The sequence below is a fragment of the Salminus brasiliensis genome, chromosome 9 (genome assembly GCF_030463535.1).
Source record: "Salminus brasiliensis chromosome 9, fSalBra1.hap2, whole genome shotgun sequence".
Lineage (NCBI taxonomy): Eukaryota > Metazoa > Chordata > Actinopteri > Characiformes > Bryconidae > Salminus > Salminus brasiliensis.
In genome coordinates, this window is record NC_132886.1 from 28,702,490 (window position 1) to 28,724,454 (window position 21,965).

Consider the following 21,965-nt stretch of genomic DNA (forward strand, 5'->3'; position numbering starts at 1 on the left):
CTTTAATGATAAACTCTCATGTTTCCCTTCATTCTTCATGCACAGGCACACCCAAGCACAGTGGTTTCCAAAGTCAGTCCTGGGGTCCAAACTTCCAAACTTGTGCACATGCTTGTTTTTTTCCTTACAGTATCACTTGTGATCCAGCACATGGGAAGCTTGTTCATTGGTTAATGGATAAATCAGGTGTGCTAGATGAGGAAAAGCACAAAAAATGCAGAATGCATGGAGTTTCCAGAACTGAGAATGGGAACCCCTGACATAGCAAATTAAAGACTGTGCCTCATTTCCATAATGAAACTACCCATTACAAGGAGACTTTAGTAGCTAATACACTCCCAATAGTCCCAATAGTCATTACATTTTGAATAGTTGGAATTGTGTTCTGTGGGCTCTTGTCCATGAAACATCAGACATATGTAACATAGAAAAACATAAAAAATGATTTCTTAGTAGATATGCATAATTGTGCATAATACCCATTTTTTATTTTTTTTAGTACCACTTTACTGTAGGGATAATATTCATAAGGGTACATGGCAGCTATATAAGTCTTTAACCCCTTCCTGCAAGCCTACTAATGGTCTATTGTTCTGCTGTTAGCTCTGCTTTTGTCTATTTGTAAAGAAATGCTTTGCTGATGCTGTTACATCTACCTGATATTTGGGTTGATTCTCGGAAAATATCACGGTTTTACAGTATCACAGTATACAGGGTTTCACAATTCTTCCTCTTGCTGTTGTTGCTGTTAGTCTTTTTAAAATTATATTATTATTATTATTATTATTATTATTACATGAAAACAGGAATTATAAAAAGGTATTTTTGGGCTGAACACAGTATTAATTAATGAAAGCAGATGTAAAATGTATCCCTTTTGAAAATAAATAAAGAAGAAAGCTAATGATTATTATCATTATGGATTAATCTGCTGGTTATTTTCCTTATTAATGAGTTAATTGTTTGGTTTTATAAACTTTGGAAATAGTAGGAAATTGGTGGGATTATTTTGCAGTTTGAATTTGGTTGCCAATTTAGTTCTTCCAATTAGGCAGAAAACATGGTAAAAAAATATGCTGATCTACTTTACTCTGTGAAGCATTAGCATGCATGCACTATGGCTCCTCTAGTGGCAGATTCACACAAACAAAATTAAAAATCATACCTTCAATTTATAAGTCAGATTCCAACATGGCGCCAGTTCTAAGAAACCTGTACAGACTTTAATATTTGTGTTCAGCTTGTCAAGAGGAAGTCCAGAGGAGCTAGAATTGTGTGAGAACTTTGTTGTGTAATCTAATGATCCAGTGTATTTAAAGGAATACCATTCTCTTCACAGGCCCACCAGGTCCCAGAGGCCCAAGGGGGGATAGGGGACCCTCAGGGCCTGCAGGAAAAGCAGGTGATAAAGGCGAATCTGGAGAAAGAGGTCCACCCGGGGTGCCAGGACCAAAAGGAGACAAAGGGCTGCATGGAATCCCAGGAGTCCCTGGCTCCAAAGGTCCACCTGGACCAAGGGGAAGTACTGGGTCAAAGGGCTCCAGAGGATCAGGGGGTAGGGCTGGGCCTCCAGGGGAGAGGGGCGACCCTGGTTTACCTGGGCTTGCTGGCAGAGATGGTCAGCCAGGCCCTCAGGGGCCTCAGGGGCCACAAGGACTCAGAGGGCTGGTAGGACCTCCAGGTCCACAGGGACCTCCTGGCCTTGTGGGCCCCATTGGTCCACCTGGACCACCTGGACCACCTGGCCCACTGACTGGACCTCCAACTGAAGTGTCCAAACCTGTGCCTCCTGTTTTACCACAAAGCTCAGCATCACGCCAAGTGCAAGAGCCTGCGCCCACCAGCACACCAGGTAAAAGATCTCAAGTACTAAGCTTGATTTGATTAAATGATTTTCTGACCCTGATCTCACCTTCTATGACCAATTGACCGATTCTCAGGATACATGCCTTTTGTTATTATTTATATTTATTAGCTGTCAGTTAGCAGTCATTGTATATAAGTAATTCCTCCATGTAGAAGAATCGTCATCCTATTTTTTAATAACAATCTATTATGACAACTATATCAACTATTATATCAATATTTTGGTGGCATATTGGTCTCATTTATTATACTCATTCTTTTTCTCCTTAGGATGTCCCCCTCAGTGGAAGAGCTATCGAGACAAATGCTACTACCTCTCAACTCCATCAGAGAGACTGAATTTTGAGGAAACCAAAGAAATGTGCAAAAATAAGACCTCTTCTATGCTCATCATCAGTGATGAGGATGAACAGGTACTTTACAGACTACTTCTCTTTAGTGTATATCATTCCAGTGTTGCTATTGCTCAGCATGTATTTAACAATGTCTTTCATTGTGTGTGTGTGTGTGTGTGTGTGTGTGTGTGTGTGTGTTTTAGCTCTGGATACGGAAGCAAATTGCAGGAAAGGGTTACTTTTGGCTGGGTCTTACAGATATCGTAGAGGAAAACACCTGGAGATGGGTCGATGGAAGCCTTCCCACTTTTACGTGAGTAAAACAGAGTACAGTACAGAGCAGATCACGTTTTTTATTTGTTTGTTGGGTTTTTTTGCTAAATAATCAAAAGCATATGTGAGCAAGTTTATGAGTAGTATTAGTGGCTAGTTGTGTCGCTTGCTAGAAAAGTCTGCTAATTTTGTACATTTAAATCTTTTCAAAAACCAAATCTAAATGATATTTAGTGATATTTAGTATCAGTCATGACATACTGTATTCCTAGCCCAAATCTGAGTATTTAGGTGGGGTGAATATGGGCTGTTTTCATTGAGTTGCCTAGTTGTTAGTGTTAGCCTGATTAGCTTCATTTACAGCATTTAGCAGAGCGACTAACAAAAGGGATTCACTGTGTACTCCGAAAATATCCTTAGCTGGTTTATAAAGCTACAATTAAAAGATTTCCCTCAGGCTAGATGCTGACAAATAAAAAAAGTCAGTATGGATACCTAGATACACACTACTCAGCATACACTAGCCTGAATCAAGTAAGACATGAGTACAATCATATGCCTTAATAGGTGCATATTTAGGTACTCTTCAATGGATGGATCTTCGGTGGGCAAGTTCGTTCCACCACTTTGGTGCCAGGACAGAAAAAAGTCTGGAAGCTTGTCATCTGTGCATCTTTAAGGATGGTGGCTCAAGCTGAGCCGTACTTGAAGCTCGAAGGGCTCTTGGTACAGAACAGGTTTTAAACAAAGCCATGAAGTACAGAGGGCTTGTCCATGGCTTTGTAGGCCTTGAAGGTCAGAAAGCTAGTGAGGAAATATTTATCTGGTCTCAACAGACTATTAGTAACATAGCAACAACATATCAAGTCAAGTCAAGTCAGATTTATTTGTATGGCAGTCTTCCAGCAGGTTGGGCTGGGTGGAGAAGGTACTTGGAGAAGGTAAAAAGAGAAAGTTAGTTCTGAGAGGAATTTTATGGAGGGCGGAGAATGTTGAGCATCAGCATCAGAGTAGGTCTAACGACTCCGGCAGGTCTGATTATAACAGCCTAATTAAAAGGAGAAGGTAACACGGACACGGGCGCACCCTGAAAACTCCAACATCTATCTGCTCCACCATCAACAAACCTGAGTGATCGTGTGTAGGCAGCGAGATGACAGCTCCAGCATCTCAGTGTACTACAATTCCCTGGGTCCGCGAACCCCTGGACCTTCAACCTTTATCTAAAAAACATTAATTACCAAAAGCTAAACTAAACATATGAGTATCAGCTTGGATTTAAAGATTGAGACTGTGTCTGAGTCCCGAACATTATCTGGAAGGTTATTCCAGAGTTGGGGGGCTTTAAAAGAAAAGGCTCTTCCCCCTGCTGAGGTTTTCTGAATTTTGGGCACGAGTAAGAGGCCAGCACCCTAAGATCTAAGTAGTCTTGATGGTTCGTAGTATACAGTAAGATCCCGCAGGTACTCAGGAGTGAGGCCATGTAGGGCTTTATATGTTAATAGAAGAATTTTGTATTCGATGCGGAATTTAACTGGGAGCCAATGAAGTGCTGATAGAAGTGGACTGATATGGTCAAATTTTCTAGTTTTAGTAAGGACCCTGGCTGCAGCATTTTGCACCAGCTGAAGTTTATTGAGGTTCCAGTAGTGCATTACAGTAATCTAGCCTTGAGGTAATAAAAGCGTGTACTAGCTTTTCTGCGTCTTGTAGTGATAAGGAGTTTCTTAGTTTGGAGATGTTCCTAAGCTGCATAAAGGCTATCCTACTAATATTGGCTATATGCTGCTCAATTGATAAATCTGAGTCGAATATTACTCCAAGATTTTTAGCTGCTAGACTTGGAATACTGGAAGCATCACGTCTAACATTAGGTTTATTTCTAGTGTCTTTTGGACGTAAAAGGAGAACCTCGGTTTTGTCACTGTTAAGGAGAAGGAAGTTATGTGACATCCAGAGTTTTATATCCTTTACACAGTCCTCCATTTTCTGTAGTCTAAATTTATCTTCAGGTTTGGCTGAAATATAGAGCTGTGTGTCTTCTGCATAAAAATGGAAATTAACGTCATGTCTGCTTATAACTGAGCCCAGTGGTAACATGTATAATGTAAATAATAGCGGTCCTAAAATTGAGCCTTGCGGAACTCCATATCTTACTTCTTACTTCTTACCAACTGAATTCAGTAGACTGTAAACAAAAGTCTGCTTAGATGAAGTTATTAGATGCTTCACTGCAGTGTCACTGATCATTGAGAGCCTATTGAGAATTTATTACTTCCTCATCATCAGAATCTGTTCCATTAAAACCTGTGTTAATGTAAATCTATTGTGTGAAAAAAAGGACTTTTTAAGTAGACTACAAATGATCCATTTTGATCTATATGAATGTCTACATATGAATGACCGCTTTCTCATTTTCACGCCACACTAGGAAGTGGAAACCAGGCCAGCCCGATAACTGGAGCCACGGCCACGAAGAGGGCGAGGACTGCGCAGGCCTGATCCATGAGGCCAACTGGAACGACTTCTTCTGCACAGATCGCATCGGGTTCATTTGTGAACGTACGAACGAGAGTAAGTCATCAACACATGATGCTGAATGAGACACGGATTCTGGTTCCTCAACCTAATTGAGTTCATCTGTTCTCTACAGGACACGCTCCAGTTTTATAGCATCCGTTGCAGAGTCAAGAGAAGAATGGACATGACAATCAGGGAGACAACTCAAGCGGCCTTCGTCACATGACATCCTCATGAATGAAGAGTGTGTGGCTTTGCCCGAAAGACATTTTTAATGATACCTGATGGACAGGAAAGAGGACAACTACAAAATAATCTGCAGCAATAATCAGCAATAATCTGTCGAGGCCATAAACTGTTTTCTGCCCAGATGTACGTATGTCCACCCCAAGGTCATGGTCCAGGTCTCGGTACATTTTTTTTTTTTTTTTAATGGAACGGCTGTAATGTATTATAAGCACACAGTTGTAAATAACCTTTATGAAGCCTTTTTACGTAAAATGACCATAAGCAAAATTGATGATGCAGTAATCCAGTGCAATACGAACTACTTTAATTGTAACGAGCAGATATCACCTAATTCCATAAGCTACACACAGTACAAAGCTGTTATTTCAATGGTTGTAAACACACCAGATCGTTGTTCACACACCAAAGTCATTAGATTACTTTCTTTCTTTCTTTCTTTTTTATTTGTGAATTTATTTTTTTAGTCTGGAATATCAGTGGTATGATTCATGATGAAGGAATCTTTAAGGTCTTTCAAATATATACAGTATCTATGTATAAAATAGCACATTCGCACATACAGTATACATGTAGTCATTGTAAAAGGTAGCCTGAAATAACACATAGTTGGTATTTTTCAGTAATTTTCATTTAAAATTGTTTAAATGAATTATTTGGTTGAAAGTCAACATAGTTATAAAGTAATGGCCTGTATAGACCCAATGAAATCACAACGCCTTGTACCTTTTGCTAAGAGGAACTTATAGCCTGTTTTTTTTTTTTTATTGTTGTTGTTGTCGTTCACAATGTTGAAATTTTGATTGTCACTTCAGAAGATTGTGCTCTATAACTTTGCATTCCGTCAGATTTGCAGTGATTGCGTTAACCTCCACGGCGCAGACTCAACTCAACATGTACACGTAGGTCAGCTCCATCCTTTCACCTAATCGGATTCACTTTCTAGAATAGCCCGACTGAATGTGACTGAATGTACACCGATTTCAAGCCACGTGGTTCTGTTTATATTCTCATTGTTTGTAAACGATGCAGTCCAAAAGCCTTCAGGGGGAAGAAAGTTTGTCTGGGTTCTTGAGACATGTTTTTCCCATCAATAAAGTGGTTGAAAACCATGCTAAATTACAGTGTGCTTTTCTAATAGAACCGCCAGTCCAGTTCAGTTCAGCTCAGTGTAGCATTTGCATAGCAACCCTGCAGGCTCCAAATGAGCAAGTGGAAATTGCCTAATAGCATTAGGAACAAGCACTAACAACTAAAGCTCCATGGCATTTGTTTATAGAGTCAGAATGGAAGTGTATTGTCTATAAAAACACAGGGATGCATTAAAGAGATTACATGGAGTCTACTTTTCACACGGTTCAGACCACTGCTTCAGCCAGTATTTGTATTGCAATCCAATATGATTTTAAAGTACAACCCCTCAGACTATGAAACCACCCTTTGCTGCCTGCAAGACTGTCTGGGTGTTTTTTCAACAGCTTTACTCACTATTTGAGTGTGATTTTTCACTCATTTCTCCTGGCAGGTTTGCTCCAGGATATGCAGGTGGGTTGGATGACTGGACTTTGGATACCACAGACTCTTCTTTGATCGTCTTGCAGTATCTCCCTGTACTTTACACCATGCATGCGTCTTTTGGTTTTAACAAGATGGCCAGAGATAAAACATCCTCAGAGCATGATGCTGCCACCCCCATGTTTCACCTTAAGCATAGTGTTCACTGAGGAATGTGCAGTGCACCTTTTTATCACATATAGCTAGCATTTCTATTTCTGTGCCACCTGACCACAAAATATTATGGTTGACTGGCCTACGCTATGGCTCCTTCACTCTTGTGTGTTCCCTTACAAGTTTTGAGGGACTGCTGCCATGTCTAAGCAGCACCTGGTTGATACAATGGAGCTTCCGTTTCCTCACAAATCTCTCTGGGATATATTATTTTGGGGCCTTTGCTGCTTTATTTAAAATTTCTCAATTCTTTAGAATCCTCTTTGGTCCTAATTTTCACAGCTTTCATATGGATTCTGGTATGAATGGTATGAATTCAATGGTATGAATTCAGTAAACTTTTTAAATTAGTCACAGGAAGAGGCCAATTATATGCCCTTTGTGTCATTGTTGGGATCTTTTATCTAAAAATGTTAGAATCAGGTTCCAAAACAGATTGAATACCTAAACAAACCGTATTAAACCTTTATTAAAGAATATTTTTTACAATTTCAATGTTCTTCTTTTTTTCTTTTTTGTATCCTGTATCTGATTAATCTAAGAGGGTTACATTTTTTTGCAAGACACTGTTTTACCATATACACCAAAATGCTGATGGTCATCCAATATACCACCAAAATAGCTCACTCGTCAAGCCCTATGAAGGTGTCCTGTGGCATCTGGATATCTGACACAGAGATATTAGCTTAAGAACCATCAGAACAAAAGACATCCAAGTGATGTAAAACAAAACAGAGCTCGCCAGACCAGGTGACCTTCCTTCATCCAAGGTAAACTGAGGTTAGCATGGGCACTGTGACTGGTCTACAGATAAGCAGCAGGGTGTGATGCACTGTGTGCTGTGACTGTCCTCCTGTAGCCACTAATAAACATTTCTGTGTCTGTCTGTCTGTTAGGACAGCCTTCGTTGCCTTCACACGTTGATGAGTCTTGATTGCCTTAAACCCTGTTGCTGGTTAATTACCCACCAAAGCTGACCAGAAGTGAATGATTCGATGGTCCAGTCGTCTGGTCAGAACAGTTTGGCCCTTGTCACAGCTGCTCAGGTCTTCACGCCAGACAGTTTCTCCTGCATCCAACACATCAACTATGAAAACCGCCTGTACTGTTACTGTCTAACATACATCCCATACCTTCATGTGCACCATTTTTAAGGGTAATGAGCTAGTCGCTTCTTTCATGAGTGGTTGTGGCTGATCGTTGTATGTTATTTAACAGCTACAGTTCAGCATGACAACACCTCACACACTTCATTTTTAAGTGACAGGCCTACATCATATTTGTTAGCTTTTATTCCACCTGCTGGATGACTAAGAAACAGAAGGATGCTTCAGCAGCAGGAAGGGAACTTACAGAGATTTTCTGAGGTGGCTCAAACTTCTACTTACAGAAATATCTATTTAAACATTTAAAAATGTGATTTGTAGACTGACAGGACGTCAAATACACTATGTTCGGGTCGACTAGTTGAGGAAACAGCCTGAGCTTAAATGCATAATTTGTTGCATGAAACATTTTATTAATAATAAATAAGTTACCTATACATATTGTTATTGTTCCTTCATATATGAGAATTTCTAAAAATTACATTCCACAATACCTATTATTTAAGCTCAGCCCTAAATGATCATGCTTTATTGTTAAACTTTTATTATTATTATTATTTGGTTTTATTACAGGAGACATTAGCATTAACAACTAAAGTAATTCATATGCACAGATATGATATATAATAACAGATAATTATATAAACAGGCCGCGAGTCCACAAGTCCACGACAACACCGGTGCAGAAGCGGAGAGCTCTGATTGGCTGAAATCAGGCGGAGAAGCCTCTGATTGGCTCCGTCTCCTTACTGTTGTGAACCGTCCGAGACCGGTGCGCTAAAATGATCCGTCCGTCTTTCCGAAAATGAGCCGTAGTGAACAGAACTGGCCGAGGACGTGATTTGTAGTGTTTATTTACGTTGCTTAAGATGCTTGATCGTCTTGAATGTTTTAGGAAAGTGCGCTCACGCTGCCCACCCACTGAAAAAGGGAGGGACGAGACCGTGTCGGTGAAGCCGTGAACCTGTCCGCGAACAACGGCTCAGTCATGTGATTCAATCATATGATAGCGGAGCGCTTTGCCCTGTCCTCATTACAGCCCGCTCTCCCTCCCTCCCTCTCTCTCTCTCTCTCTCTCTCTCTCTCCTTTGCTTGTACGAAATCAAAACAGAGAGCAGGTCGTAGTCCTGAATCTAGACCTAGTCGCTTATCTATGTTGCAAACAGTCGTAGTTTCTGTGCTGTGACAGCGCTGCCCCAGCTCCCCCTAGCCCGATGCTCCGTCTGCTGCTGCTGAGGGGGGTCTCCGCCGTTTAGATCCGCCTGTACTTTTCTTTATTATGTTGATTCATCTATCAAATAAGTGCTGACAGAAAGAGAGGAAACAGAAGAGAGGACCGAGCTCAGACACATCTTCTTGCTGTTCTCGACCACATCCTTCCGGCAATGCCTCTTTTCACGTCCAATCCTTTTGATCAGGATGTTGGTAAGTTGGTAAATACGGCTAACGGAGCCATTGAGCGCAGGCTTAGCTCGTTAGCCGGCTAACGAACGCTGTGTTGTTAGCCAGTGCTAGCTAGTTAGCTAGCGGCAGCCCTTTTCCCCTCTCCGCTGAGTTGTTTTCCCTCGATATATCCCGGGTTTTATGTTTGTGAAGCAACATAAAGGCAGAAATACACCGACACGAACATTTACTGCCACCGTACAGCCTCTACGTAACTGCTGTGGTCGTAGTAGGCTAGGCTAAGCTATGCTAATTAGCAGATGTTGTTGGCACGGTCAACGCTAGCTAGCTTGCTAATCGCTCGCGGTGCTGTTAAACGACCCGGTCGTGCCGCCGTTCAAACGGACGAAAGGGGTGTTTTAGGCACGCCGCTGTGTCTTCAGCCGTCCAGTTTAACCGTGAGAATGTTATTCTTAGCATGGCTGTCAGTTTAGTCCTGGACTTGGCTGAGAAGCCACGGTGACACTGCAAATGTTGGACGGATGCTAGCTAACAAAAGTGACTCGCTCCAGACAGCGGGTCAATGGTACAAAGGGCACGGCGAAGAACTAGCTAGCTAGCCAGCTATCTAAGAAGGGTTGAGAACCTCTCAGGGTATTTTAGCAGCATGCAGATAGCTAGATGTTCACCACGTTGTCAGGTGGACAGTCCCCAGAAGAAAGGGGGTATAAGCTACACGCACCTTCTAATGGGTGCATTTAGCTATGTTGGTTAAGTTGCACCCATTGCTGATACAGATGTGCAGGCACACAAACAGCTTGTCTAGTCCCAGATAAACAAGATCCTATTGGCACTATGCATAATGCCAGGGGTGGGTTAGAGGGGGGTTAGGGGTATAAAGCCCCCCAGCATTGAGCTGTGGAGCAGTGGAACTGGGTTCTCGGGAGTGATGGTGGTGCTCCTGCCAGTGCTTTTGGGGGTGTTGGTGGTGATCCTGACCAACATCCTGACCTCATCCTGAAAGTGCCAGCTTCTCTTCTTCTTCATCGGATGAAATGTTGTGCTTGCTGACCCAAATGAAATGGTCTAGAATTGCTTGGAATCTCCAAAGCAAATCATTTTTGTAAATCAGACTGACATCAGAATAACACCTTGTTTTGGCACAATGTTGCTCCACAGAGAAAGCGACCAGTGAGATGAACACAGCTGAGGACTGGGGCCTTATACTGGACATATGCGATAAGATCGGACAGTCGCGGACTGGGTGGGTTATTTCTGCTTGGAGTTTCTATCAGTTTTTTGAGGCTCGTCTGGCGCATGAAGATTGGTAGGAGTGTCCGGCTGTGTGATGGAGTGTTTGTTTTCTTTGCTTGTGTTTGCTAGGCCTAAAGAATGCCTCCGCTCTATAATGAGGAGAGTTAACCACAAGGATCCCCATGTAGCCATGCAGGCACTGACAGTAAGTCCTCTTAAGCTTGTCTTGTAAGTTTGGTCTTGCTAATTGGTCCTCTGATTTCAAGTGTAATGATGGATGATTTAGTCAAACGCCTTGTGCTAACAGCAAGAAATTGGCAATGACTGAATCAGAGAACTGTTATTTAACTGTAAACCACTAGCCATGTGCTGGTGCTATGTGCCGGTGATGTCCATATATCTAAACACGTCTGTAAAATTTGCCACTGCGAATATGGCTTTTGATAAATGGGCAACTGCTGCCAGGAACGGAGGAGGGAGTCCCTTCTCTTCTCAAATATTCTCTTCACCCAACCCCTAGATGTAGTATAGAACTAGGTTGATGCTACCAAAATGTGAAAAGAGAACCATATTTGCTATCAATACCATTTCAGCAAATGTTTAGCTGATGTAAAGCACATTAATGGACTTATTCTATGGACCTTATCAGATTGGATCACCCACTTTTAATTACATTGTAAGTGGCGATTTTTGGGGTCCGAGGCAAGCTGTAAGTGAGCTCAGCAATACCAAAAAACCTGGAAGACACAGATAAAACACACAAGACAAATGACGTAGGTAAAGGCAGAAATCTAGTCAGGGCTACACTCTTGAAGAAGTAGACGACATGTCTGTCAAGGTCAAGCAGTGTACATGTAAGTACAGGGGGTTTATTTAAGACTGAATTAGACAGTCAGAAACACTAAAAAAAAAAACCTGTTCTGTTCTGGAAGTAGATTTATGTACGAAACCATATGAACTTGAGGATGGATAAGCAAAAGAAGAGTTCATGAGCCAATGCATATCATCTGTCATCAGCATATCATCTGTCAAACACGATGGAGGCACTGTTGCCTTGGTTGCCATGGCTACCAATGGAACTGTCACCGGTGTTAATTGGTGACGTAACTGCTAATAGAAGTAGCAGGATGAATTCTGGGCTTTGTAGAGCTATACGTTCTGCACAGATTCAGTCAAATTCTGCAAGGCTGATCGGATGGGGCTTCACAATACTGATGGATAATGACTCAAAACATACGGCAAAGCAGCCCAGAAGCTTCCTAAGGCAAAGTAGTGTGTTTTTAAATGGCAGAGTAACTTACCTGACATCAACCCAGTTGAGCAGCTTTCACTTACTGAAGACAAACCTGAAGGCATAAAGACCCACAAACAAGCACTATCTAGGTGGCTGCAGTAGAGGCCAGGAGCGAAGGCCCAGCAAGCCATCTCAGAAGAGAATACTCAGCATTTGCGGGACATCCATGTATTCCAGACCTTGAACACTTTCTTGCAGTTAGGATAAGGTGCATGCAGTACTGAAAATGTAAGTCTGAAAGTGTAACATCCACTGAACTCTGAACTTTCCCATCAGTTATTAGGTGCTTGCGTGTCGAACTGTGGAAAGATCTTCCACCTGGAAGTGTGCTCCCGAGAGTTTGCCAGTGAAGTCAGCAATGTCTTAAATAAGGTATTTGCTCTCCTTTATGAAAGCATGGTAATCTGTTTATGCTGCCTCTTAGCTAGGCCGGAGACTTAATGTGTTGACGTCATTTCTCCAGGGTCACCCGAAGGTGTGCGAGAAGCTTAAGGCTCTAATGGTGGAGTGGGCGGAGGACTTCCGGAACGACCCCCAGCTCAGCCTCATCTCTGCTATGATCAAAAACCTACGAGAGCAGGGTGTCACCTTCCCGGCTGTTGGTTCCCAGGTCAGCACATCAACACCATTTACTGAACTGGGCGAGGTTTTCAAAAGCCTCAAAACACAAAGATCTTTTTGGTAGAGCAAATGTGGAAACAAATGCAGATGGCTCAAGAGCAGCTTCGTTTGACCTTTGTGTTGTTTTGCAGGCAGCAGAACAAGCTAAAGCAAGCCCTGCATTAGTGGCCAAAGACCCAGCAACATCCACAAACAAGAAAGAGGAAGAGGACCTGGCCAAAGGTGTGTCTTGACATCCTCTCTGTTCTAATAGCAACTACATAGTATATAAATATAGAAACTTACAGAGCTCATTTATGTATTCCCCCTCCCCCCTCTGGTTTGTGCAGCGATCGAGCTGTCTTTGAAGGAGCAGCGGCTGCAGCCCCAGACCTCTCTCTCGGGACTGTACCCCAGCGCTAACAGTCTCCTCACTTCACACAAGCCTGAGGGCAGGAAAGTCCGGGCCATCTATGATTTTGAGGCAGCAGAGGACAACGAACTCACTTTCAAATCTGGAGAAATCATCACCATCCTGGATGACAGGTTGTCCTGCACATTAAACATAGCTGGAGCCGGAAATAGCAGGCTTTAGGGACTGTGTATTTAATTAGGACAATAATCTACAAAAGGCCATATGCTAAAGTGATTTCAACATAATCTGGGGGTGTTGGGCACTGTACAAAGAGTAAAATGATGTGGAATAAAACAACAATGTTAATTAATTTAAAGTGAGTAGCTCTTCCAACATACATGTGCTGGGTAAACAGTAGGTAATAGTTGCCAATTAACATGAAGTCCAAGGTTATTCAGTGGACATTTTTTAATTTTCAATTTATAATTCTCATTTTATAATTAAGCAAACCATAAGGGATGGTTTAAGTGATCTGGCTCTTTTGGTTTGTAGAAGGGACATATCCGTCTCAGTGCGCATTATATCATCAGAAAATACTGAATTGGATATTGGAGGGAAAATGAGTGGATTTAGCTAGTTTGTATTGTGATATTAGCTGTGTGGTATTGGCTATGAAGTAGTAGTGTGTTTGAGCAAAAAGGGTTTTATAGAGTACTGAAAAAGGGTTCTTTGACCCCTTTTGGTGCTTAAAAACCTCAAAGAACATTTTAAGCATCCAGATCAGGGGCCGCAAATCCTGTCCAGAGCCAATTGCAGGTTCCACGCCACACAAACAGAAGCATACTTGATCAACTCTCAATCTCTGATTGAAACCCACTAATTATACAAGTTGAACCATGTGTACTCTTTGCAGAATCGATTGGTGACCCCTGATCCAGATAGTTGGCTTGATTCTGTATAACTGTTGTCTTCACTGATAAACCTTAAATTCTAACAGTGTACCTTTATTGGATGACACTCAGGATTTCTATATTATCAAAAAAGTAGTAGAATACTGCCTTCTCTCTCTTATGGTTTGATGATGAATACTTCTATGCGACAGCGACCCGAACTGGTGGAAGGGTGAGACGTATCAGGGCGTGGGCCTCTTTCCATCAAACTTTGTGACCGCAGACTTGACGGCAGAGCCAGAGATGAGTGAGTAGTGTAACGCCCTTTGTCTTTAACCTAATCTGCATGTGTTCTTGCACTATTAAAAATGCAAGTGTTTAAACAGTATTATAAGTTATGAGAGGGCCTCAACGTCATCCACACTTCCACCCCCCCCCCCCCCCCCCTTTTCTTATTGTGGCTGATCTTGCCCTCACTTTTCGACCCCCCCAGAACTCAATTATACTTGCGTTAATTTCTCTTCAGTGAAAACCGAGAAGAAGACAGTGCAGTTCAGTGAGGATATCAAGGTGGAGACTATTGAACCGGAGCCTGAGCCTGTTTACATAGATGAGGTGAGGGCTGTTGGAAGTCTCTGCCTCTGCGCCATTCTTTCTTCCTGGCATAATGTACATTTTCTCAATCAGTGACTTTTATCTGAAGTTTATGTTGCTTTCACATTGCGATCGTCCTGCAGCTGGGATGGTCTCGGTCATTAGCTGCGCTAAACTCGCTGCAGTGAAATGGACCTGCAGCCTTTCATAATAGCACTAATGGCCTGCTTGAGCGAGTGGTTTTGCTCTGCTTAATGTGTGCAGGAAAAAATGGACCAGCTGCTACAGATGATCCAGAGCGCAGATCCAACAGACAACCAGTCCGATAGCTGTGAGCTGCTCCAGCTGGAAGGTAAAATGCCGCAAGACTACTGCTCTTTTTTTAAGCTGTGGATGAGGGGGAGTATCCGCAGTCTGATTTGGGGGAGGTGTGCATTGTAAAGTTCTCTTCTTCTCCTCCTATTCTTTTTAGGTGCCTGTAACCAAATGGGTCCACTCATTGATCAGAAGCTGGAAGACATTGACAGGTATTGAGAAGCATAGAGCTATTGGAGTTGCTTTTTTTTTTTTTTTTTTTTTTAGGAATGTTGTTTTTTAGGACTGTGAAATATTAGTCTATCAAAGTTGAATGCACAGTGTTATGACTATAGATTAGCCTGCATTATTTTTGACACTTTTTTAATGTTTATAAGAAGCCACTGATTCATCTGGGACCAGCGAAGTAACCATACAATGTATTTTTACTTTGACTAGCGTATTAGGTTGTTATAACACAACTAGAGATGGACCTCTCTGTGTTTTTGGGGCAGGTACTGATCACTGATTGTCTTTAACCGAACACAGATAATGGTCAAGAGTGGGGCTGGATGCCGCATTAATCTTTCCAGGCAACTTTATTATTGCATTAGTGCAAGGCTTCTGTAATATTCCTTGCAATGTCTCTTGAGATGAAATATCCCTTACCTTTTGGAATCAACCACTTTTAATACAGTGTGGAACTCCAGTTGAACAAGCCTGTAAAAAGTGGGACCACAACCAAAAAGTGTTGCTTATCTAACCCTAAAAACTCCAGCACTTCGAGTGTGATTCTTTTAGCTGCTTGACTGTTGCTGCTGTACCTTTTGGTTGTGGTTAAATATGGTCTGCACTGTTTATTAGCTCTGCTTCTGATACTGAGGTACTCTCAGTGTGGTATGCTTTATAGTTAGTGGTGTTAAAAGTCTCTACTCTGCTTCCATCACGAGTCTTGTTAGTTTTACACGGTGTAAAAATATATAAAAAGAACCACACTGACAAATACAGCACACAGAGGCGAGTACAACACTGGCTCTAATTGGCTTCTGCAGACGTGCATGAACTCTGTAGTTCCACGTAGCAGTTGAACAAGGAACTACAGCATCCTGTGAACGCTGAGCCTCACACGGAACTGCTGTCATCCTTAACAGATGACTATGATCGGTTAAATTAGATACACGTCACCCCCCATCTTTAAGCATAACTAGTACTTTTGTTTGTTAGCTTGTGTGTTCTAAAGGGGCTAAAGCAAAAAATCTAGTGTATATTTATAATGTTGAACTGATTCTTTAATAAACTAAAAATTGAAAGAGGAGAATAATAATGCAGGCACATTAAAATGCACCAAAACAAGAAGCCACTGTATCAAATGTAAATATGATTTTTGTGAATCAATGCGCTTCTAGCTGGTACAAGTAAAAGACTTTTGTTTGGATCATTTGCATATTTCATTCTTCAGCAAATGATCATCATAAAAATCCAATATTGCAATACCATGAACAGACATACACGTACAGTATAGCTCTTCTGTAGCTTTTTAAATGTTGAACGCGTGCCTCTTTTACTTTTCATTCAGAAAGCACTCAGAGCTGTCTGAGCTCAACGTGAAGGTTATGGAGGCTCTCTCGTTGTATGCCAAGCTGATGAACGAAGACCCCGTGTACGCCATGTATGCCAAGCTGCAGAGCCAGCAGTACTACATGCAGCAGCCCAATGCCTCCCAGCAGGTAAGAAATGCTCAGTGATTGAGGCACCTGAGATTAGCATGAGCTCATGTGGTCAGATGTTTTTTGAAAGGGTCAAAAGATGAACCACAAAGCTCATCGTTGTATTCGTATTGTTGTTGTAGTCGTAGTAGTTGTGTTGTAGTCGTTGTAGTTGATGTATTGTTTGCATGTGTGTAAGCAGGTGTATCCCGGCCAGGTGGCTTCAGGGCAGTATGCGATGCCTGGCGCTGGTGTGCAGGGTTACAGCGTGCCTGTGGAGCAGCTTCCTTCCATGAACCAGGCGCCCACTGCCATGTCGGGCCAGCCAGCCCCAAGGTACAACTAAACATTCAGCTGCCATCCAGTAGTGATGTGTTTTTATGGTTTATGTATAAATACATATTTGCGATCCTAAATCGTGCAGTATTTTTCCATTTATTATCATTTTATACTCATTTAAACATTCTTCCATAAATGCTGCGCATTATTTACAAATGGAGTACAGCAGCCATGCCTGGACATTGGAAACAATGCTCCGACATACTATAGCATAAATGGCTTCTCAAGTCACTTCTGGGGTCCTTGTTCATTGGTTAATGAGTTAAGTTGGGTGTGCTAGGTGAGGAAAAGCACAGAATTGTGTGGGTTATGGAGTTTATAGGGTGTAGAATCAATGTAATGTATGAACTTCTGCACCGTAATTCCAACTGTTGTCTTTCTAAACCTAATCAAAAAGAAGCTGTTGGAGCTGTTTTGATCTGCACTTTAATGCAGATGCACGCTAATATTCAAACCAAACAACACAATGACTTACGGGTATTCCAAAGTACTTTGTCTGTACACAATATATTACAGAGCATTTTGGGTTTGTTACAGTGCACTGAAAATTCAGCACTGTCTTCGGGCACCACTTTTACTGAATAGGGCACAGTTTTGGACAGCTCAGAAATGCTGGGGCCTTGATAAAAGGAAAAATTGGTAGGCATAGCATTTGCCTGCCAGAAGAGCAGTTTACCACCAAATGTAGGTCTGCACGATATTCAGCGTGTCATGATCTTAATAATGCGTGCTGTATATAGAAAGGGGGAGTAAAGTAAATGATATTGGGCAGATATTACCTGCCTCTGGTAGATCTATCTTGGAAAACTGAATTTTCCCTTGGCATCGAGCATGTTATGGCTTGGTGTGTAATATAATTTGCCATTGCACTCCCTGCAACCATGCATGCAACCATAACCACATGAAGCAAATTCCATTTTATTATTTGCTTTCATGATTCATTCAAATAAGTATATTTATATGGTAAAATCCAAAACAGTGTCTGCACATGCCCAGTCTCTCTAATAATTCTGCCTTTTTGCTCCACTTTTCCCCCACTAAAAACTGCTAGCCATCTAACTCTCGAATGCACGGCTGCTTTATGCTGTAACAAGTGATCGTCTAGACCTTTTCTCCCTCCTACAATGAAGGTACAGATCGCCCCCTAGTGTGTGCCTAGGTAGCAACCGTTCCAGAGTAAAGACTTCTCAACGAATATGCGAACTCATCTGGGCCACATATTCAGTTCACATATGACTTTTTAATGTGATCTGTATCAGCTGACATCATTTTAATGTGTGTTTGGTCTCTTCCAGCGATGTTCACATGTACATGGGCCAGCCTCCAGTGTACAGCGCCGCTCCGGGTGGCATGCCTCCCGCAGATGTGCAGGCTTACCAGAACGCAGCCAGCGGGCCGGCAGGCATGGCCCACGCACCCAACTACAGTGCTCCCGCCACCCAGAGCCTAACTAACCCCACAGACACCCAACAGAACCCTTACCCGGAGAAAGCCCTGTTATAGGACCCTTTAGAGACTTCTCTCCTATCTCCTCCCTCCTCTCTCATTGTCTCACACACACAAACACTACGAACAAAGAGGCTGTTCATGCAAGCTGACACTAAACCAGTATGACTAAAGGTCACAGGTACAGACTGATTAACGTTCAGTCACTCTGTATATTTCTTAGAAACTAAACATACAGACGTATCTCTTCGATTGCTTTTTTTTTTTTTCTTTCTTTCTCAGTAATGCATTCAGACACTAAAGACACATCTGCAGTAACACTGAATCGTATCATATGTAAAAAGATGCCAGATATTGACTACTGACTTATGTTGTGCAATTCCGACGTTAGGCTGACTGATCAGCACAGCTTTTTTTTTTTTTTTTTTTTTTTTTCCTCCTCCCCTCTCTAATATTCTGTACAATGAAGTAGAAACGTCTTAAAGGAATACTTCTCTGTTTTTAACCTAACCTCTATCTGCTGGATTTGTAGAATCCAGTACAATTGATTACCATGGACGGGAATTCTAACAGGCTTCAGAAACAACAGAAAGCCTTAAAACACTCTTTCTTTAGGAACCAGTAGGCAGTTGCTGAAAGTGTTGTCCATAGTAATCAGCTGCATGTGAGAGTAGAGCTCAAGCTAACATGAAGACAAACATAGTATGTACATTTTTTTATATAATCAAAAAGTTTCAAGTAGAACATGCATTTGGCAGTGTTTCATAGTCCCACAGCAGTGCCTATGGGGGGTTAGTTGTAACGTTTGCACTCGTACTTTTGCTTGGATTGTTCATTAACGTTATGCGCTGGACAGTTAGCGTTATGTAGGTTGCTTGTTATGAAAAACAACCAAAAATGTGATTAATCTTCTAATGTAAATTAATCTACTGTGATTAATACTTTGTAAAATGCACTCTGATGGAACAGTCAAGAGAAAGCTCAGTGGCCATTACTCAAAAGCTCAAAAGTTTTAGATTAGGTTGGAAAAAGCCAGAGTATTCCTTTAAGCACGTAGTCACCAGAACTTGCTTTTGGAGATCTGTTGTCCTGTACAGTCCCATTCCAGCAGAGAACTTGCACTGTGTGGGAACGAACGGTCTTGGAGAAAGCTCAGTGGCCACTACTAAAAGCAATAGCGATTTGAGATTAGGTGGGAGAAAGCTGGCTGGAGTATTCCTTTAAGCACGTAGTCACCAGAACTTGCTTTTAGAGATCTGTTGTCCAGGACAGTCTAATTTCAGCTTAATCTGGAAGGTTCCTGCAAAAAAAAGTCTGCAGAAATCTTTCAGGAGAAAGACCAGTGACCACTACTTTAAACTATGAGACGGAGATTAGTATTTCTTTAAGCAAGATCTATTGTCCCGTACAGTCTCATTCCAGCTGTCACCTTGGCGGTTTGGCTTGCTCTCGCCTTTCTTTTAAGCATGTATTCCTTGATCCTGCTTTTGGAGATCTTTGCGGTTTGGGTTGGAACTAAAGAAGGAGCCTCCCAGGAGAAAGCTCAGTGACCACTACTCAAAGCTATAGAAGATGGAGATTAGGTTGGAAGACAGCTGGAGTATTCTTTTAAGCAATGTAGTCACTGAGCCTGCTTTTGGAGATCCTACTAGGAGATCAGTGACCACTACCCTAAGCTATATTAGACCCGCCCGGTTGGCCGTCTCAACTCACACTAAAGACTTAGAGAGTCTTCAAGTAAACTGGAAAGCACTCATGAAGAGAGCATGCACATGTTGTACATACTTTTCCACCCTACTGGTTCAAGTCCAAATAGGTGCAGGGTCATTTGTTGCAAGGAGAAGTGGGCTGCGTTCATAGGGATTGGGGTTGGGGGTGTTTATAGTTTGTCTGTTCTCATTGCTGTGGAGCTTAACCATGTATGTGTGTGGTAGAGCGCGCGCGAGTATGTATGATGTATGTATGAGGATGTGTATGACTTTAACGGTAGCCGTTCTGCCTCTCCTCTCAGACCGTGTAGCACAGCATCCCCCCCCCCTCCCCCTCCTCATGGTCCCTGACAGAATGGTGCAGTCCATACAGTGACACTCACCTTCCCTCAGCACCACAGTTGGTGGGTAACTTGGCTCATCCTTCCTGCGTCTCGAAGCATTTCTTTATGACAGTGTTAAATTGATACCATCTTATTTGTAGTATGTTTGTTTTTATTTATTCGGATTGTTGTTTTAATTGCACTGTACTTTAATACAAGGGAGGAAAAAAAGGAAGCTATTCTGCCTAAATGTAGGTGTGTGTGTATGTATATATACATGAGAGCTCATCTATGTTGTTAGAGCAGCTGCTTTCTTCTGTTGAAAGGGCACATGAAAAAAGGCAGGTAGACATATTACTCAACGATGCACTTTTGATTCCCCCTTTCGGCTCCGTGTCTCCAATCTCAGCTCACCTCAACTCCAGAACCTAAACCATGGAAGAACTAAAAGTGGCTAGGCCGCGAATTAACCGTCTGAAGCATTTAGGCACTAATTTTTACCGCAGCATTTCAGCACCTGGTGGATGTGGGAAGAAACGTTTGTACGCTCTTAATCCGACTGAAGTTCTGTCATCTTGGGTGAAGGCCGAGACTGAGGCAGAGGTCCCGCGAACAAAGCCGGCCTCCTCTCTGGAGCCCCACGCCATCTGTGAAGGTGGGGCACGTCAATTGGGAGTCATTCGAGAAGGCGATGACCCTTGGGACCATGTGCCAGTTCTAAACACATCCTCGGAGATGCGATCGTGATGTAAACTTCATTCACAGGGAGAAATGACTGTTCTTATGTTTTAAAAGTTCTCGGTGTATCAGTTCCGTTCTATGTACCCAGTTGTTTATGTACTATTTTAATCAGCTGGATTATTAGTATTCACAATAAAACCAGGCCAAATGTACAGTCCACAGTGTGCTGTTTCTGTTTGTGTGTGTTTGTTATTAGAAAAGCAAGAAAAAAGGAAAGATCTGTTCAATCCTACAGTCCCTCCGTCCGTCCGTCCGTCCCCCCCCCCCAGATTAAAATAAAGGCCCTTTGAATGGAGAGACTTTGCATGCTTGGTTCCATAAAGTAGTAGAGAACAAATTGGTGAAGGGCCCTTAGATCAAGAGAAGGTTCTGCAGACTATTAGAAGGGTCTTTACACTCTTTACTACAAATGATGTCAGGATATAGTATGTCCAAAGTCCGTATAGGCAAGTCTGTTCAGTGCAATGCCACAGAGCAGTTATTTCCAGCCATACGAGACCAGGCTTCTATCTCTGAATGCGGCCAAAATATTTGAAACAGAAGGTCAGATTACCTTTTCAAAACCTTATTTAAAATCACAATTTCTGACTTGTTAGTCTACAGATCTCTTCATCAGATGGAGGGGTTGGTTCATCTGCTCGTGCTATGACCAGCAAGCTGATTGGCTCAAAGCTCAAAGACCAAAAGAAAAGTTAAGGCCTGGTCTAAACAGAACTGTAACCTGGCATATAGGAACAGATAAACTTGTAGTGGTTACAGTGTTTTATTATTATTATTATTACTTTTATTATGATTTTAAACTGTCTCAAAGAACAATAAATGGTAGAAAGGACAGAGAAGAAGCCCAGTGGAGGAAATAAGTATTTGACCCCCCACTGATTTTAAAAGTTTGTAAAGTTTGAAACTATAATAAACATTTGATTTATGTTTCTGATTGTGCATGTGTCTGTCATTGTGGTCATC

At 42.0% G+C, this 21,965-nt stretch overlaps 1 protein-coding gene across 2 annotated transcripts in view; it reads left to right on the plus strand.

Moving 5' to 3' along the window:
- colec12 (collectin sub-family member 12) overlaps window positions 1-21,159 on the plus strand; it is a 69,314-nt gene extending 48,155 nt beyond the window's left edge. The window contains exons 6-23 of one of the 2 annotated variants that reach the window (XM_072688136.1): window positions 1,340-1,852; window positions 2,137-2,279; window positions 2,405-2,514; window positions 4,906-4,970; window positions 9,395-9,499; window positions 10,637-10,721; window positions 10,841-10,916; window positions 12,282-12,377; window positions 12,469-12,615; window positions 12,758-12,848; window positions 12,956-13,151; window positions 14,063-14,157; window positions 14,377-14,465; window positions 14,709-14,796; window positions 14,917-14,971; window positions 16,315-16,465; window positions 16,644-16,780; window positions 18,079-21,159. In XM_072688136.1, the coding sequence (XP_072544237.1) occupies window positions 1,340-1,852; window positions 2,137-2,279; window positions 2,405-2,514; window positions 4,906-4,970; window positions 9,395-9,499; window positions 10,637-10,721; window positions 10,841-10,916; window positions 12,282-12,377; window positions 12,469-12,615; window positions 12,758-12,848; window positions 12,956-13,151; window positions 14,063-14,157; window positions 14,377-14,465; window positions 14,709-14,796; window positions 14,917-14,971; window positions 16,315-16,465; window positions 16,644-16,780; window positions 18,079-18,286 (2,450 nt within the window). In that variant the 3' untranslated portion in view covers window positions 18,287-21,159. Of the gene's footprint in view, window positions 1-1,339; window positions 1,853-2,136; window positions 2,280-2,404; window positions 2,515-4,905; window positions 5,049-5,127; window positions 6,353-9,394; window positions 9,500-10,636; window positions 10,722-10,840; window positions 10,917-12,281; window positions 12,378-12,468; window positions 12,616-12,757; window positions 12,849-12,955; window positions 13,152-14,062; window positions 14,158-14,376; window positions 14,466-14,708; window positions 14,797-14,916; window positions 14,972-16,314; window positions 16,466-16,643; window positions 16,781-18,078 lie in introns of those variants that run through there. The other variant, XM_072688135.1, reaches the window with a different exon arrangement.
- Window positions 21,160-21,965: the final 806 nt, after the last annotated feature.